The sequence below is a fragment of the Microchirus variegatus genome (genome assembly GCF_963457635.1).
Source record: "Microchirus variegatus genome assembly, chromosome: 13".
NCBI lineage: Eukaryota > Metazoa > Chordata > Actinopteri > Pleuronectiformes > Soleidae > Microchirus > Microchirus variegatus.
Genome location: NC_139814.1, coordinates 12,200,920 through 12,220,466, shown reverse-complemented (window position 1 = coordinate 12,220,466; position 19,547 = coordinate 12,200,920). Strand labels below are relative to the sequence as shown.

Sequence of the window (19,547 nt, the reverse complement as noted above, 5' to 3'; positions counted from 1 at the left end):
AAATACTACTTAATAGTAGCTTGCACATGCACCCAATCATCTATTACTACGGCTGCTCATTGTGACTTTCCAGCTATTTTGACGTGTGAGGTTTATAATCAGAAATATTGTGAGAATATGTATGTACTTGTCAGGTCTCAGCCATGTATATTTAAAGTATCCTGAGATAATGTATGTTTTTAAACAAAAACACAAATGTGACAGGGCACAATGGCCCTGGACTGGATTTATTTCTATTTCAGTTCAATGTGGTGCAATGGCACAATTTAATCGGGAAATGAGATAAAAGGCTCAGAGAAGCAGTGAGTGGGAAAACTGGACCCAACTGCTTAATAGATGATGGACCGTTTATATGACATATTTACTTCTCGTCTACGAGACTAGTTTAAGATCCTGATCCTGATCCTCACCTCCAGTTACTTGGGTTGATAGGAGCCTTCATCCCTCGATACCCACACAAGGTGACATCAGACTAATGTTTAGTACCCAAGTGTTTGACAGGTAAAATTCTTCATATATGAGAATTATATAAGGCACTTAATGATCTGGCTATTAATACCTCGAGATCCTCTTCTAGATTATTGTTCCCATATTCTAGTGGTTCTATTATTTTTGCATTTATATCTACTTTTGACCAGTTTTTCCTGCACTTTGAGAAGTGCTATGTTGATTATTTTTTAACCATAAAGCATAAACCTTTGTAAGAGTGGCATATACAAGGACTTGATAAAGTGTAACAGACAATTAACATAGGACTACAATACATTTATTAAGACCGGTTTATTTACTTCCTTTGGAAGTTAAGAAAAAGTCAGGGCATCAGAGATAGCCATCAACCTCCAAGGCAGTTTATACTGTACATCTGCAGTGTCCTTGCTCAATTAGAGTGAACATGTTACAGTCTTCTCCAAGGTTTATGTAAGGGAAAAGAAAAAAAACCTTAAATATCAGCAGTTGTGTAATTCTGACAGTTGCGTGACCATGAGCACAGTTGGGAGGATCATTATCATCTACACATGAACTGATAATCCTGTCGTCATGCTACGCGACAGAAGTCACAGCTGGTTAGTCGTTTCCATCACTGATGTTTAACAAAGTAAGTGACTGACTGTAGAGAGAAGAGGAAATCCCTCACTCAGTAAGACTGAACTGTCATCTGAGGAAACAAAAGAGCACACCGCTGCTCTCTGGTGGATACAAGAAGGACCAACATCATTGTTGAGGACAGCCAATAGTACATAAAAATGAAGACAGGAGCGGCATCAACTGTTAACTCAGATTTTATTTATGACAAGGGGGCGGGGGAACAGTTCTACTGAGCCTGCTGCTGCTGATCTGGCATACTCCTGATGATGTCAGAATCACCTGAAGAGGAAAACATGAACGCGTGTTAGTGGATCAAAATTTAAACACATTTATTACTGCAGCACAAAAACATCCTCTTAAATAATCTAACTAGCAATGAACAAAAGCTGCAGATCAACTCTTCTATTTTAAACAGTTTTATCTTTGATGCAAATTAGAAAAATTATAACCAATACATTGGAAACAGTGGTTCACATATTTAAGTTTCATACTAATGAGAATATGGAGTAGTTAATTTGACAGTAATTAGGTAACATTCCATTGCATCTTACATCTTAATTACTACTACCCATCTTAATTAAAACTATTATTATTATTATTAATAATAAATGTCAAGCTATCATTGTAACTTGGCTACCCGGTAGCTGAAATACTGCTCTTGTCCCACGAGTGGGGAATCTACTAATTGAAGTGTTTAAAATGATAAAACCTAATCCGACTCCTTGCCAGTCTAAAAACACCCACTAGCTTAAATGTTTTACATGTCTGTCCCACACACTCTGTTGTGCACCGGCTTCTTATAATAATTCCTGGTATAAGGCAGGGGCGTGAGCTGTGGTGCATGGACAAAGCATCCCGAGTAGCTTAATCCAACTCTGAAACCCTGTTTGACTGAAGATGCGATAGCGCTTGAATGTGGTAGTCTTTCTTCTAATGACATGTAAATGACACGAGGATAAGTACCAGTAACCCTTGGCTAATATCCATGTATGAATTTTGCTACGAGACAGCATTCGGAACATGCTTGGATCTGTAAAACCCCCTTAGCTCACTTAATATGCCTGGATGGACCCACTGGAAACTATCTTTAGCTCTTAACAGGCTCAGTGTTTGAGGCCATTCACAGCAGAATCAAAGCAGGGACTCACCGGGATCAATGATAGCCAGTGTGCACACCCTGTAGTATTTACCACAGGCTGTACCAAGCTCAATATTGTTTCCACTGTAGTGGTGGACACCAGTCTTAGCCAGCATGGCGTAGTACTCGATCTCAGATTTCCTGAAGAAAACAGAGGCAAAGAAAATTAGTCAAAGAAGAAAATACAAGAGGGCAGACGATACAAATAAGAACTGCATAAAAAATGTGCAGACAAATCATGCTGCCCCATAATGCAACACTGATGGCAGATGTACAAACAATTTATTTAACTAATTTGTAACAAGATATTTAAGGATTTAACCCCCACTGTGAACCCCGATGTGCATGTTACACAAAAATCAGTGGAATATAAAATTTCAAAAACCCTTCAATCAAGCTAACAACAATGTTTAGTAACATATCCTTCATGTGAAGTATATTAAAGTGATTTACATTATTCTACTAGTGTGTTTCTATTAGCTGCTTGTAAAAAAAACTGAACAAATACCACCATCATCTCCCTCTTATTCAGCCATTCCCAAACACTGGGTGAGAAGTGACCTCTTTTGAAGCCTATCATTTAAAATATGTTGTATTTATTTAACCAAACATATGTACATCAGAAAGACGGTTTATCTGTTCAAATTAAACTAGTAAATTAATGCATTATCAAAGTGACAGTAAAATTAGAAACATTTAATGAACAAATTTACTCTCTTCAAGTGTTACTAGTAGGTTTATGTCACTACATTGTTCTTTATGTTTTTACAGTGGTAGATTTCCCTACAGTTGCATAACTGCCTTTTTTTTTAAATCATCTTTCTTGCCCCGTTTTGTGTAATATAACAATTCACAGATGGTTACAAGCTTTAAAAATGAATGTTACGTGCATAAGAAATTTACTACTACTACTATTAGTATTTGATTTCATGTAGCGGTCCTCCGTTTACAGACCCATGATTTGACAACACGATCTTGTGTTTAAACCAAATCTTATGTCTAGAACTTACGATTATCTCCATATAAATTAACTGGTTGATTATTTCTTGATTAATTGAGTATTGCTTGGTCCAAAAGGTGTCGATCTGTATTCCTCAAATTATGTAAATAAATGTCTTGTTTCAGTTGAAATTTAGTTTTCAAACGGAAGAAAAGGCATAAAATATTCACATTTAAGAAGAAGAAAAATCAGAAAATGTATTTAAATCCATAAAAAAATAAAAACAAAAAAAAACTCTTAAGCAAATAATCAATTATCAACATAGTTGACGTTTCATTCAGTTATCATTACAGCTCTACTAACATAACTTACACTTTCTTACAGCAAATTTAATCCTTATGATGCAGACATTAGTCTATGGAGTCTTACCTGAGAGCAGGGCAGTTGTTAGCCAGGATGACCAGCTTGGCTTTTCCCTGCCGGATCATCTTCTGCGACTGTTTGTAGCCCAGGACATATTTACCACTCTTCATCACCAGCTGGAGCCGAGAGTTGATGGACTCCATGGACTTTTTCTGAATAAAACACACATCATCCAAAATGATCACCCGGGTTTAACAGCTATTATTGTAGGCAGAATAAACATTTAGGAAATCGATTCAGCTGTAAACCAAGTGGACACACGGACAGCAGTGTGGTGCGTTTATGGCGTACAACTAAATTAATAATTGCCACTAAACTGAAATTTGCTGTACATTACATTTAGCAAATTAGCATTAGCAAGATGGCTAAATCTAGAAAACCATACGAGTACGCAACAATTTAAGATAAACAAAAGACATAAACGGCAATATGGTTGTATTAAAGCAACAACCGCACGCTTTATTGTACATGTTAACTCTTTTAGATTGGTTTATAAGGACATTAGCGGTGCTGGTTAGCAGGCCCTGACAGATAAACTCGTCCACGTGAAGCAGCGTGTGCCCCGGCCCCAGCCGCCCGCACTACTCACCGTTTTCTTAGCGGCCACCATGTTTGCGGTTAAGTCCTGACCGGCCAACCTGTGGACGACGGGAGGGGAAGAGAAGTGTTTTGTTAACGTATGGCAAGATACAAAATGTCAAAATGTGATAGAAAACGTGATTTTTATCAAGAAAACGCAGAGCTCGTCTTACTGTGAGATAACTCCAATATGGCCTCGGAGAGAAAGGAAGGACCGTCATGCATTGCGCCGGTATCAGTCCGAGGGCCTGCGCAGAAGACTACTGCGCACACCGATGGCTGCTGCCTGTTACACCAACTATTCTAACAATAATAATATTCAAAATAAAAGTACAGATACGGTTGTAATCATAAGCTATATGTTTTGTATATACTGTTGAGTAGTTCATGTGTTTAGTTGTACAACTTAAACTTTAATGTGTTTAATCTGTTTCAGTATTTTTATTTTTGTAGTTTGTTTACCTTCTTTACCTCATACTCCACCACTCCCCAACATTTGAAAAACGAAACATTTTATTTCTCAATGTGTGTTTGTTTATTATTGTGTATAGCATGTTTTATTATTGTTATTGTTATTATTATTATTTATTAATTTTATTTGAAATCATTTGTGATTTCTTCTGAAATCATAGCAAATAGGGTGTTCCCCCTGGTGGAAGACAGTTTTAATTTGTCGGGTAGTAGTTTAATAATTAACTGTGGATTCTTTTTTTTTTGCTCAACGTCACCTTGGCATTTGGTCTAATTTTTAATTCTGGCACCACTTTCTCCGCCCCAAAAGGTGGCCACTGCGCACTAAGTGAATAATGTGCTACTGTTCCCGTGACAGCCTCTTGGTAACAGCTTACGTTTAAGGACACAACAAAAACACCATTTAGAAACTGACAGACGGAACGTGAACTCTTTGACGCTGGAGGAAGGAGAACCGCGGTGCGTAATTACGCACAGGAGCAGAGGAATTTTTTTTTCTTATTGTTTTTACCTCCCAGGGATTCGCTCTCCACTGCGTGGACTCACCTTTATTCACATAGACGATATCTATGCTCGACGTCACCTGTGCAGATACAGCCTCACCTGTTCACTCTGAACTTCACCATCCAGTCTCTGTGAGCGCAGGACAGGATGGGATGCTCCACCAGTTCCCAAACTTCAGCGGTAGACACGACTCGACCGAGTTCTAAGCCCGAGGAGAGCAACGGAGCCAGCACCACAGGTGACGTAAGATTTACTTACTTAAAAACAATATATGAAGCACATTATATTGACGTTTTTGTCTTATAAATACAAGTTCGTGTGGCTATTTTAGTGGCTAAATACAAAGTGAGGTTACATTAACTTATATCTGAAAATAATGGTGGAAAAAAAAGTATAGAAACATTGTTTTTCTATACAAAAATGACTTTAGTTTCACAATTTGTATTTAATTTAATTTAATGTTATTTTATTGAATGCATAATGTGAAACAACATGTTGAGGCTTCACTGTAGAAATGTTTATTATGACAATTATGGACTCAACTTATATAACTCATATAATAAGTAATTTATTTAAGTAGGCAATCAAAAATATAATATAACATGTTAGGAAATCAACTTCTGCTTCTATATAAAGTTAAACCATCGATTCAATTGTATTGTAGTGACCACCTTCATCTGATAATTCTGATAAGGATAGCAGTGTCACAGTCTGCATGCAAATGACCACCGGCGTGTTCCTCTGTGTTCAGTATCTGGTTGCTGTACATTTAGTGAGCCACAGCTCCACGGTGACAGGATGGGAAAGTTTATTGACATTATTTAACACTGCTCTCTGGCTCTGTCCTCCTCAAGAGGGACGGCAACAAGAAAGCAGATTTGGTAACAGTCTACAGTTTCAGTAGGAAATGGAGAGGCCACTTTAGACCCTCCTCCCTTGTTGCAGGAGGTCAGAGATGACCCAGCTCTAGTGCACAAGAGGAGCTTATAAATACAGTATGTGCAGGACATTGTGCCTATTTATAATAAACAGCATATTATTATCATAAAAACATGGAGACTAGTGCATTGACTTGCGATACCTGGAAATGTTTTTTTTGCCTCCCTGTTGTTGACACTGAGGAACGAAGTGTGCCGGTAATTGTTGTCTTAGAGGTCAGATGGAAATTTGTCAGGAGCTTTTCTTATTTTTGCATGCGGCTCTTTTTCCTCTGCGTTGGTCCTTGTCACGCACAAGACAGAGTAAACAGGGTGACATTTATTAACCAAAGTTTATTCATATAAGGATGTGTTAGTTTAACCCCACAGGGCTGTCAGTCACTAGTCAGCAGCAAATCATATACTGACCCACTTATATATCATAATATTGTTTAAAGTATGATATAATACACATATATTATCATATCATACTTGTACCATACCAAGAACATATATTGACAAATATCAAGCAATATCATGTTCCCAGTTTGCAAATGACATCTCATTTATTCAAACTACCTCACCATGACCAGTGATATTCCTCCCAGCTCTAAACTTCCAAATGTCTTTGGGATCAACTCTACTCTGTGCTTCAAAAAAACTTAAGTCGCAGGTCCATGTCATGAAGTCTGTGATTTACACAAATGCAAAATGTCTCAAAAGGGGATTTGCATTGCAAAAGGAAGTGATACATTATATCTATAAACACATAGCAACAACCTGTTCACAGAGCTAAGTTAATGTTTATTAACAACAATTTATATAATTATTAACTCCCTTTGTCAACTTGTTGAACATAGCAGCAGCAGCAGCAGCACATGTCTATTTCGAGGAGGAACAAATTTTTTTTGTTGCTATTGAGCTCATCTATTTTGGTGAACATAGGATTTTAAGTCTATTGTTAGAGACTTGAATGTTATCCTTCATTCCACAGTCATCAGGTTCTTATTTCCATACTGGCCAGGTTCTTAAATATATCATGCAAATCAGGGGACGTCATAAATGGAAAATATCTGAGTCATACACCCTAATATTCTGCAAGTGAAGTCTGCAGAATTTCCAAGTCAAACCCACCAGTCATGAAACTGACCTGAATATGATCATTATTAATATATATATATATTATATGGGAAAGGTTTTTAGCTTCATATATTTGTTTTGATCATGTGTTGAACGCTGTGTTCCTGACAGGGGCGGCCAATGAAAATGGCAATGTAGCCGAGGACAGTGAAACTCTTCCGGACCAAACGCCTGCAGCCAGCAGTGAAGTTAAACCCGTGGATGAACCTGCTGCAGCGGCCACATCCGCAGACAGCACTACTGCAGCTCCACCAGCAGCGGAGGAACCTCAACCTGAAGCAGCAGCAGCCAGTCCCCCTGCAGACGCAGCACCAGCACCAGCACCAGCAGCTGTGGAAACAACAGCACCAGCAGCTGTGGAAACAGCAGCACCAGCAGCTGCAGAGGCAGAAGCAGCAACAACAACAGAAACAGCACCAGCTGTAGCAGCAGCAGACAGCACCACTGAGACAGCAGCGAGCTCCTCAGAGCCTGCAGCTGCAGCTGCGGCTCCAGAGCAAGGTATGTTTCAGATAAAAGCTTTTCTAAAGAGCAATGACACTTTTCCTCCTCATCCCACTTTGCAGTTGCATGTGGATATGAAGCTTAGGTTGACATCAGGATCTGCGTCTATGGAATTGTCGTTAAAGGGCAGTTGCTGCAAAAAAGTAGACAACAAAAGTCACAATATTAATAGTCCTATTAAGGGATGAAGAATTCATCAGGGACAAAATGTACCATTTTCTTTTCATTGACCAGCAGTAACCTGAGCACTGCTCCACCTCCTGTGTGGCAACCCAATGAACCCGGGCTACCACAGCATCCAGGTACAGGAAGTCTTCTCCTAGATCCTCCCCAGTCTCAGTGCAATGGCAGTTACCAAGCGTTTCCAACAACACACACACACACACCTGGGTTTTAATGAACACACCAGGGTGAACACAGGAATGTGTTTATGAGTCACACCTCTAATTATTTAGTTAGTCTCAAACAATCTGTTTCAATGTATCACTTTACCTCATCAGACCAATGACGGTGGCTTAATGAACACTTTTCATTAATGTTATTATATTATATTTTTAGATAGTTCTCCCTCCTGGAAGTGTGTAACATATTAAGGTGGATGTTTGTGGCTATAGTTTATTGAATTATATGGTTTTACGTCAGTGACAAGGGTTAATATTCCAGGTGTCCCAGCAGCTGTCAGCTATAATATCTTAACATTTCTGCATTTATTTAAGTTAATCAGTTTTCTGGTTTTATAATTTCTATAACTGAGCCCAAAGTAGTTACAGAAGCCATTTATCGCTCCAGTTTTAAACATAGTGTGTGTATGAATTAGTGACGTCAAATGGTGAGGCTGCAGATTTTGACAAATGGGGAACTTCTTTTGTTTCACCCATCTTTTTTTCCAAGCATGTGCAGAAAACTACGATGGCCTCGGAATACCAGAAAGAATAGTATTGTTCTTTGTTTGTTTAGGAAACTTTTGCTTTATGATCTAAAACACAATATCTGACTAGTTTGTCCAATTGACTGCTTTAGAAACTTGGTGTTGCAAGATAGTGTCCACCATAAAGTCTTATTGTGGTGGCTTTAAACCATTTATAAAGCATGTATACATCTATGCAAACACATTTAAGGATTGTATATGAAATTTTCTTCCAAAAAAAGCCTTATACATGTTACACACTTAACCCTTAAAGACAGGATACTTGCTCAGGGTTAAAACTCCGGAGCACATGCCGTGTAATCCCTCCCCTCCACCTTTGTTTTCGTTTGACTTCAACCACCTTTGTTGTCTTACTCTCAGTTCAAACTTGACCACAGCCTTGTTTGAATGGTCAATGTGAAGTGTGTGTGTGTGTGTGTGTGTGTGTTGCAAAGATTTTGTTGTTACCATAGTGTCATTAAGGTGCAATTGGAGTCCACAGAGAAACTAGAGCATACCAACATAGGGCAGGCCGCTGGGCGACGAACGATGTCAGGCCTGCTGAGCCTTCCTGCCTCCATTTCACAGCCAATGAAGAGAGAAAGGATCGAGTGACACATTAAGCAGGATGAGGCAGCTCTGGCTCTGTTAGCAGTCAGGTGTGCCGCTGTGCTTTTTGGAGATAATCTCCAGTCACAAGCTGGAAACTGAAAATGAAGCAAGATGTTGGTCAATGCTGGAATTTGACACCTTTGGATTTAAAGGCTCAATAGTTAATGTTTCAGAAACAGACTCGGTCCAATGTGTTGTCTCTTAAAGTATTTTCTGCTTTGGGACTCTATTATTAGACCTGTACTTGGATGAAGAAAGATGACAGGAACACTCTGGGCTTTGTCTTGACTCTGACTGTAGATTGGGGTCAGGTATCCATTCACATCAGAATCATGCAGCACTGGTCCTTTTTCACTACTTGTGCTGTTTTTGTAGTGTAGTTTGTAAAATGTAGTTTAAGCTGTAAAAAAATAAATCCAAAAATGAAACCAGAATCAACATTGATCGTGGAACAGAATGTCAGGGAAACTCAGTGCAGCTTGTATTAACTTCTTCAAGGACACACACACACGCACGGTTTACATGACTTCAGAGGACATTGCATTGACTTACATTCATCCATCCATCCATCTATCCATTATCTAACCCTGACCCGAACCTAACCTTAAAATGTAGCAATTTACATTATGGGGACTGGGGTCCCCATACAAGACGAGTCCCCATAATGTGACTGTGTAATCAGATTTCGGTCCCCACAACATCAGTAATACCTGTACACACACACAGCTATTCTTCTGAGGACACGGCATTGACTTCCGTTCATTTAGACAGCGTAAACAAATCATAACCAGTTCATGTCTAACCCTAACCTAACCACAATTCAAATCGCCCAAAAAGCCCACACACACACAAATCAACATACAGAAAGCTACTGCCAACATTTGGCACCAATGAAGAAGAATCGATACTTGTGCCCACACAAAATGGACCGGTGCAAATAAAAACATCAGGAGATGTTGTGGTTATTGGTTAATGTCCTAACCTTCACCAGTGAGCCCAAGGTCAATCAGACTTTTAAATATAACCATGTCTCGTTATCATTATGTTCAAATCCTCCTCTGTTTCTCCCACAACAGAAAAAGCAGAGAGCACAGCGACTGATGCAGAGCCCAGTGCAGCGGCAGAACCAGGTGAGCTCAGCTGTACTTTCTCTAATCTCTATTCTCTAATCCAAACATTACACTCTCTGTGTGTCAGTCGTGACAAATTTCTGAACATGTTTCTCTCTTTGAATTTGTTTCCAGCTCCCAGTGAATGAAGCACCGTGTGAATGACTGCACAGATTATTTTCTTGGACGTGTCTTAATTGTTTGTATGCATGAGTGAAAGCATGTGTAAGCCAGTGTGTGTGTGTGTGTGTGTGAGAGTGTGTGAGAGAAACAGACATGACCTTGTTGCCAAGATGCAGACCCTGTGGTAACCACTTTCAAGTCAGGGTTCTTCAGTCTCCACTGTGCCTTCTTCAACTCTTTATTGTGCACGGCTACAAAAACAATAAGTGTAGATAGACGGAGTTCTTCAGCTCTCAGTGGGTGTGTTAACTTTCCGAGGATGCGATCATGTCATGAAAAGTCCTTTTTATTAAGTGTATAGACATTTATAATAGCAGATGTCTTTAATCTAACTTCAAGAGTTCATTCTGTAGTTTTCTATAAAATTGTTATTTTAAAGAACCCAAAGCCAAATATATATATTATTTGATTTATGAAATATTTTTTCTGTTTGTGGAGCTGGCTTTGATTTGACAACTGTTTGTAATGAACATGAAGAGCTGGCTCGCTGCAAGTTTACTGACGACTGATTTTAATCATCACGATGAGAATTAAATATGTGATAACTTTTATCGTCTCTAATGTGTCATGATTTCTCCCTGGAAAGTGAATGTTCAAATAGGTTATAAGATGATCTGATAATTACGGAACAGCAGTTTCATGACTCATCGTCTTTATTAGTGAGATGAAGACAGGAATGCCACAATAGGAGGTTTATAAGACAGTGAATGTGTCCACTGAGACAGGGGAATGTGATTATCTGAGAAATAAAACACAAACTAAACGCTGGTTAAGAAAAGGTTTTAACAGCTTCTCTATGATTTCCATTGGTATGTAATACTGAAAGACTTCAACCATCCATGAGAAACAATACAAATAAATCTGACTATGACAAAAAGAATGATCACAGATTGGTTTTTCATCTGGACGTACAACGAGGCTTCTGCAGGACGACTGTGAGGCCACTCAGTGGTTTGACTATAATTTGTTTGCGATGTGGTCGGCTAGTCAGGAGTCAGAGAGAGGACCAAGAACAGCAATCGCCTCAATTTCCACCAGTCCACCCTGAAAACAGAAGACACACAATGAAAAAACACATACACACAGAACTGTATACTACTAACTTTTCTGCTTTCTTGTCTCAACATACACAACTCTTTCAAGTCAACATGGATGATGGGAAATGTAATAACATATCATGATTTTTGTGTGTGAACCAAACCAGCTACAGTTCTGACACAGTAAACAGATGTGTTTGTTCGTACTTACTCTGGGCAGAGCAGCGACTTGGTAGGCGGCTCTGGCCGGGAAGTTGCTGCTGAAAACTGGAGAGAAAACAAAGAATGTCTTAAAAGAATTTTAAATGAACAATAATAATCGACACAGATGCTACGACTTTCAACGCTTTCATTTTAATACCTTTTTAGAAATTTGGTAAATGCAAAACAAAATAATTCCACAGCACAATAAACACGGTAGTTCAGCAGTTTGATGGGATAAACGCCTCCCCGTCCACCCCTGCAGTACAGCCGTATCAAAAACTAACGCTCCCACAGTCAGGTCTGATAGTACTGCCTGTTTTCAGATGATGGACGCAACATATAAACAATTTTACACCATTTTCTGTGTCACAACATTATACAATACTTTTATTTTTTACACATTAATTAGACCACCTGTCATGAAAACAAGAAAACTAATATTTTAGAAATCTTTCAAAAAACTTGTTTAAAACTAAATATGCTATTGTTATTTGGCTAATAACAAACTGAATTCACCTTTTTGTCCTCAAATTTGAGCCAGTTCACTGGGTTTCTTCTCTGAGAAGTCAGAAATGAATCAAGTATAACATTCAACCACTAAAAAAAATGTTTCTGTTCAGGAAAGCAAGTAAATAACTCTAATTTGACACTTTAATCAAGAAATAATAATGTGCTTTATTATTTTTCAGTTTGTTTAGTGTAAAATAGTAAACTTGAGTATTCTTGGATGACAAAAATTGTTATATTTTAGCATTACAAATATAAATTCTGTTAAAGAGCTTCTACAGACTGGTGTATCAACAGAAACAAATAAAGAATTATTTTGATAATCACCAATGCTGTTAATTAAGGGCAGCTGTGGCTTTGAGTGGTGGTTTAATCACAGTATATAAAAATATACAAATGATGTGTCCACCTTAATAAAATACAGAAAAATTTACTTTTACTGTGAGACTCCTGACTCTCAGGCTGAAAACTTGACATGACTATATCACAGTTGGACACCTTTCTTCTCATCAAGGTCAGGGAAAGTTCTCTTCCTGTGGTTTAGGGTTGGGGAGAGTCTGAAGAAGGGACCGAGCTCAGGTCTGCATCAGAGTCAATGGTCCGTGCAGCAAAGCTCGCCCAGAGGGGTCACGTTACACCTGGGTGTCCGTTTACGACTCACTGCACTCTGCAGCTTCCATTACACCTGTCTGTTGTGATGCAGGAGGAAATGACCAGAGCAGCAGCAGCAGCAGCAGCAGTCGGCTTTCATACAGCAGAGGAAGAGCTGAGTGAGCCTGTCTGTCAGTGAGCCTGTCTGTCAGTGAGCCTGTCTGTCAGTGAGCCTGTCTGTCAGTGAGCTGCACTCGTTTTCTGAGAGATGTCACTGACATAGAAGCCACTGCATCACCTCCATTACAGCGGGCGACTGTTATTAATACAGGCTTTTACACTAGTGAGTGAACTTTATTTTTTAAAAGGAAACACTACTTTAACCCTATAACGCCAAACGTATCATGTGATACATTCGTTTTTGAGCCCCCCAATTTTTTCCTTGACAAACCTGATGTATAAATTTATGGGAAACCCGACAGAGATGCAAGTCCTGCGTAGGCCACTTTGCCCATGTGTACTGTGAGAAATGCAGAGTGCATCTTTGTCTGAACAACTGTTTTCAAGCCTACAATCACTCAAAATAAAAAGGTTGTGAACCGCAAAATGAGTAAAAATAACTGAAATGTTATGTCTTCCAGACTTCCACCCTGACAGTTCCATTGCTGCATTGTTTTTGTTGGATTTGTTTGTGTATTTTTTGTTCAAGGAAACACACATTGTGACCCGCTGTATCAAATATGATACAAATTAAAACTCCTATATAGAAATTGATATTTGAAAAAAAAAAAAAAAAAATTAGTTAGTTTGTTCAGAAGGACCAATAAAGGAAGAATTTGAATTTTCTGTCAACTATTTAATGGTTTGGGCTTTAATGGGTTAAATCATGAAAGATTTTGAACAACAAAAACAATATTTATCTGAATTAACCACAAGCATTATGATTATTACATGTCCAATTAGTACCTTAAAGGGATACTTGGGAAAAGGTACAAGTATCTTACCAGAAAAGGACTTATATGACATTTACTGTACGTAAGTATCAAACATACTTTTCTAATATAAAATGTACTCAAGCTTTAGAAGTAAAAGTATTAAAAAAAGGTGAGGAGTAAGTAGTAGGCCAAGTTGTCTTTCAACTGGAAGGTTGTGGGTTAAATTCCTGGCTCTGCTAGTCTATGTCTTTGAGCAAGACACTTAAGCCCATGTTGAAGAATGTGAATTGGCGTGAAACATGTGTGAATGGACGAATGACAAAAATATATGAATATATGAAGTGAATGCAGTGGAATAAAAGTTGCTAGAAATATAAATAAAGTAAAGTACAGATATGTGTTATGTATTTTGAACTCAAGTGCATTACTACACTGCATCAATTAGATGCATGTTATCACAGCTTTTAAAAATGATCAACTTATATAATGATTACAATACACATTTAGAAGTGTGAGAATATATTTTTTCTATATACCATATCATATTTACAGGGAAAATCCAGTGTGTTTTCTTTTAATAACAGTACAGTCATTTGTTGGAGCAGTTGCAGTGCAAGTCTCTGGGTTATTTGTCCTAGAGTCAAATTCTTCAGTAATCGATGTAACAAGAAGTAATGATGTGATGAGTCCAAACATCTCTATTGACCACATAAAGAATTAGCAAAGAAAAAGAAAAACGAACACTCTCATTATCTTGACATAAGAACAGCAGGGTCTTACAGTAGTTCTTGCTTGGTTAAATGCTGCCCCCATGTGGCTGCTTTTAAGCACTAACTGGACTGTGATAAGCCAAGTTACAAGTTACAGCTTCCTTACAAACCTATACACAAAAAGGAACATGTGTGTGTATTTGCACGTTTACGTACATGTCTTGTAGACCTCGTTGACACTGTTGAAGTCGTTTATATCAGCGAGCAGCACAGTCGTCTTCACCACTGAAACACAGAGAGAGAGAGTTTGTTTAGTTTAGGTTTAAAACAGGGTTTCTCACTCCTGGTCCTGGAGACCCACTGTCCCACATGTTATAGATGTTTCCCTGCTCCAAAACACCTGATTCAGAACGAGCCATTTATTTGAATCAGGTGTGTTAGAGCGAGGAAAGTTCTCAAACGTGCAGAGTAATAGGTTCCCTTGTACAGTAATTCAGTCTCACCATTGCTGTAGTCACAGTTGGCAGCTTTGAGGATCTCCCCCATGTTGACGAGAGCCTGAGGAAAGAAGAGAGTCAGTCAATTAGGGATGTGAATCTTTGGGTGGCTCACGATTCGATTCCGATTCTTAGGGTCACGATTCAATACATACGATTCTCGATTCAAACGATTCTCGATTCAAAAATTGCTACAATGTATAGTGCGTTAAGGCAAATTATGGCATCATAACAATGCAGTTTGTATAAGATAATGTGATTATTTGATCACACAAAGGCTTAACTTAAGACAAAAGTTAACATTTATTCATTCAAAACAAATAAAAACTTACTTACTGTACACAAAAAAACTTGCATTAATTAAAAGCTTAGGCTAGCTGCCTTTTTCTCCCAGAAGTTACAAAAATAAACTGTACACAAATAACACAAACTGGTGTTAGTTCTATGACCCTTAGACTTTTAGTTATTACAGACAATATGTTGAATTTAATAAATATTCATGCTTTTTTTTATTGAATCTAACTACACCCTTGATTATACATCTCTCATTAGCACTTAAATTTACATCCTGATTTCTTGTTGGTGCTGTAGCTTTATTTGTCCACATTTATAACAATCATCATCATCATCATCATCATCATCATCCTCCTTCAGCTTCACCTGTCTGGCCTGAGCCTGGACTCCTCCATCTACCAGCTGACCAGAAGCCACATCCATCCCCAGCTGACCGGAGATGTACATGGTTCTGTCCGCAACCACTGCCTGGCTGAGGACACAGGGAACATAGACATGACATAAGAGATACACATCCTGACAATTCTGACTAAATTCACACATTTGAGGACTTGAGACTTGCTCAAACACAATTTGTTCTTGAAACACGGAAAACATTGGCTGTCTGCTTTTGTGGACTTGCGTACAAACCTGGCAACCGAGCGACACCGACACCACTACGTGAAATCTAATTTGACACTTTGAATCTCACAAAGGAAGGTAAGACAGGAAGTCACTTGGTTGCTATTTTAATATAACGTTAGTTAACGTCTTGGTGGATTAAAGCTGTTATAATAAATGCACAAAATGACATGCCATTTTTTTTGCTGAATATTTGAAATGCATTTCCATGGTTTAATGTAGGCCTACTGTCAGTTTTATTTTCATTTTATCGATGATAATTTGATATAAACAATTCAGTTGTGTGGGACCATGAAGCAGTGTTTCTGTTACAGATAAAACTCTAGCAGTTCAAAATTACATTTTTTTAGCCTATTTACATCATCTTCCTCTTCTATATTCATACAACTTGACTTGTAACTTGCTTGATTTAAAGCAGGGATGCGACTTGACTTGCATATGTGTGACTTACTCCCATCTCTGACAATATCTTACTGTTGTTGTATATATTAAGTATATGTTTACATACTAGTGCAGATTATTTCTGTGTACTATTTCACTGGGTAACAGTGTTTCCAAAAACAAACATATCTACTTTGCAAGATGCATTCATCCATATGGTCTATATAATGTAGAATATTCCCAATTAATAGGAGATTGGTTTTGTCATTTTGTCGTGAAGTTTAACAATGGACTATTAGAAAATTAATCAAATCACCTTTGTTTGAATAAAACCAAATCACAACATAAGATAACTGAAAGCACTTTATATAATAAGACTGAGGAATTAGGATATTAAAAGGTCTCAGTTCATGGGATTTTCATTAGAGAAATAAACGTCCTAGTTTTCTATATCGTTTATTATGAATAAAACTAAAATATGAAGTAAAAGTTATCTGAAAGCAATCACATCTGTTGTGATTTGGAGTCAGTGTGTCAAATGGCTTTTAAAATGTATTTTAATTTTTGATAACTCAAATAAGATATAAGCCTGATTTAAAATAGAAATGCCCTATTTGTCCCAGGGCAGAAGAACAATTTGGATGCCATTAAAACAATGCAGTTATCTCCTAATTAAAAGAGGAACTTGTTGACGTTTCCTTATGACTGAAATCCTGGAAATGTCAAATACGAAACCTAAAAAGAAACTTGCTTCATCGCCTATTTCAAATTTTTTTTTATATATGAAGAAACATTTCAAAGAAATTAAGGTGAATTTAGGAGGAGTCTTCCTTAAAAACACTTTGTCAGCAAACTGCAGTGACTCCACCCACTGACAGTTCATTTGTCAGAGGAGGAACTCCTTTCTGTTTCAGAAAAGACACATTTAATCAAAGAATAAAAGAAAAAGTAAATTAAAGCTATTGCATGAGTTTTTTTATATTGGATGAAATGGATTTAGTTACAGATAGAAAATGATTTGAGGTTTAAGGTGCAGATGTCTTGCCAATTAATATCAGATTTTATTCTATTTGTTATTAGACTATATAGAGTGTATATAGATTGACAGCACACTCTTGCTTACCTGTATATTCCCTGTCTGACAGGAGCTTTAGGTGTGTAAGGAAACTGTCGACGGATAGTTGCCATGTTTAACAGTTGTGCCACTGAACTTTCGTCTGTGCTCTGCTGTTAAAAGTTAATCTTTGACTGTTTTCAGAGGTCGAGTCGAGCAGGCGAGTTAATCGATCACGAATGCGACGCCCCCCGATGTTAAAAAAGTGTGCGCGCACGTCACAATTAGCAGATTTAACATGAAAAACATTGTTTTTTAAACTCACCTGTAAGGACCGATGGCAGCCGGAGCAGATGGAGTGTGGACGATCTTTCTGTTGAGTGTCGACATGTTTTCTTCTCCGTTCTCTGGCTGAATGTGGACGAAAGACCGAGCAGAGACTCGAGTAACACAAAAAAAAAGTATCAGTGCAAGCTGTGAAGTTTTACCGTAATGTACGACAAAAGGGGGCACTTTTCAGAGGCGCCGTGTAGGAAAGTGCGAACCAAGCGGTGACCTCGGGAAATAGCAACGATTCAGCTCAATAAAGCTGCAATTCTCTGAACCGCCACACGAGGCTCTCTCGTACAAAGCCACTCAACGTGCAAACGTAAAAACAGTGGCGTCTCTATTAGGACAGTTACGGTACAACGTGTCGTAGCTCTCTGTTGCTCTATGTTTCTAAGTTCAAGTCTCCTTGAAGCCAGGGAAATACGAGAAAAGGCAACAGTTACAGTTAACTGTATGCAACTTTTATTATTTCTTGCATATTTAAAAAACATTATTTAAGTATTGCAAACAAACATAATAAATTAAGTGGTTCAAACATAAATGCTTCCGTTCCACCCGACACCTCACGTGTAGAAGAAATAAATGAAAACAAAATTATGTAGTTATATATCAAAAAACATTTCATAAGGTTTCATATACACATTATGGCTGATCAAAGTGGGGTTTTGTACACTTTACAGATAGCTTTGTTTCTATCGTTATTAAAAGTAGTGAAAACAATGCATTTTTCCTATCAACAATACTCTCGTGTGCGGTTAAAAAAAAAAAAAAAAACGTTTCACTATTAAGCAAATGTATTCATGAACATGCATAGTCTAACACAAACAGACAGAAAACAAGCCACATATGTCTGACAGAGATATTAACAGTGTGACAAGACTTAAAGTCTAAAACATTTACTAAATGGAGTGCGAATGCTTGTTAGTTGCAAATATTCAGCAGTTTGAAAACAGTGGCAAGAATGTCACAAAGGATTCATTTTAAAGCAGAAAATAATACAAATCTAGTAAACATGTGATTTTTTAAGGCTGCGATAGTCCTGATTGAAATTTGCATTAATGCGCTTAAAATGTCAGCTCATGTTGGACACAGTCCATCAGATGAGACACAGTAAGACAGTGTAACAGGTCGTTTTTATCGTATTAGTAAAATATGTAACATGCAGCGATGTCAAGGCTGAACCAAATGATCATAACTGCATATTAACATTCATATGTAACAGCAAGCAGCAGACAAACTGTACTCAGTATAAGGACAGTGTGACTTCATTCAGTCATGATTAACACTAAATTACAGCCAACGCAGAGATGTTTGGTTCCTTCATGGAGACAACAAATATCACTGGTTCGTTAGTAAACAATTTCAATCCTACATTCAAAACTGGGGCCCGCACATCGCATTTCAATCAATATTGGAAGACTATACAAATATGAATATCAAATATTCATTTTTAAGGCTAAACTAAGTCGGTTATGTTACGCTTAAATAAAACGGTTGTCAGAGCGCTCTGGTAAGAAAACATTGTGATATTTAATTACAGACTCAGAGTCCCTGCACAGATATCGTTGGCTTTTCTGCACTACCGTTTGTTGCTACAAATTTTTGAAACAAATTACCTTGAGTGCAGACATTTGAAAAATAATAAAAAACCCTTATTAAATCTCACTACTAGTTTTGTGTAAATACAGTTTATAGTTGTTAAAAAAGGGCACGCAACATGTCCTCATTCCTTCATCAATAACACTCACACTCCAAAAAGCCTGGAAATGAAAGCAGTAACAATCTGAAATGCTAAAAACAAAAACATACAAATAAGCTGCACTGAAATTTATAGAAGCAATAGCAGAATAAAGAATAAGTACTCTGTAGCATC

The 19,547-nt window shown here is 37.8% G+C and overlaps 2 protein-coding genes across 2 annotated transcripts; both read right to left on the bottom strand.

Moving 5' to 3' along the window:
• Window positions 1-1,264: 1,264 nt before the first annotated feature.
• rpl30 (ribosomal protein L30) lies at window positions 1,265-4,418 on the bottom strand. The gene is made up of 5 exons (XM_083899285.1): window positions 4,340-4,418; window positions 4,177-4,225; window positions 3,594-3,739; window positions 2,235-2,365; window positions 1,265-1,365 (listed from the first exon to the last, which is right to left on the bottom strand). Exons 2-5 carry the CDS (start codon window positions 4,195-4,197, stop codon window positions 1,313-1,315), a joined length of 351 nt encoding a protein of 116 aa, XP_083755411.1. The 5' UTR covers window positions 4,198-4,225; window positions 4,340-4,418; the 3' UTR covers window positions 1,265-1,312.
• A 6,788-nt stretch (window positions 4,419-11,206) lies between these two features.
• Window positions 11,207-17,775, bottom strand: LOC310935375 (2-iminobutanoate/2-iminopropanoate deaminase-like). Its single transcript, XM_083899262.1, has 6 exons — window positions 17,670-17,775; window positions 15,655-15,760; window positions 15,001-15,055; window positions 14,714-14,782; window positions 11,762-11,817; window positions 11,207-11,557 (listed from the first exon to the last, which is right to left on the bottom strand). Exons 1-6 carry the CDS (start codon window positions 17,732-17,734, stop codon window positions 11,501-11,503), a joined length of 408 nt encoding a protein of 135 aa, XP_083755388.1. The 5' UTR covers window positions 17,735-17,775; the 3' UTR covers window positions 11,207-11,500.
• Window positions 17,776-19,547: the final 1,772 nt, after the last annotated feature.

Excerpts from the sequence above, each read along its gene's own strand:
- rpl30 (XM_083899285.1), bottom strand. The coding sequence starts at position 4,197 with ATGGTGGCCGCTAAGAAAACG. Across the intron at positions 2,366-3,593 it reads AACAACTGCCCTGCTCTCAG|GAAATCTGAGATCGAGTACT; the intron begins GTAAGACTCCAT and ends TGTTTTCTTCAG. Across the intron at positions 1,366-2,234 it reads ACTGGCTATCATTGATCCCG|GTGATTCTGACATCATCAGG; the intron begins GTGAGTCCCTGC and ends TTTCCTCTTCAG.
- LOC310935375 (XM_083899262.1), bottom strand. The coding sequence starts at position 17,734 with ATGTCGACACTCAACAGAAAGATCGTCCACACTCCATCTGCTCCGGCT. Across the intron at positions 15,761-17,669 it reads GCTGCCATCGGTCCTTACAG|CCAGGCAGTGGTTGCGGACA; the intron begins GTGAGTTTAAAA and ends CTGTGTCCTCAG. Across the intron at positions 15,056-15,654 it reads TCCAGGCTCAGGCCAGACAG|GCTCTCGTCAACATGGGGGA; the intron begins GTGAAGCTGAAG and ends TTCTTTCCTCAG.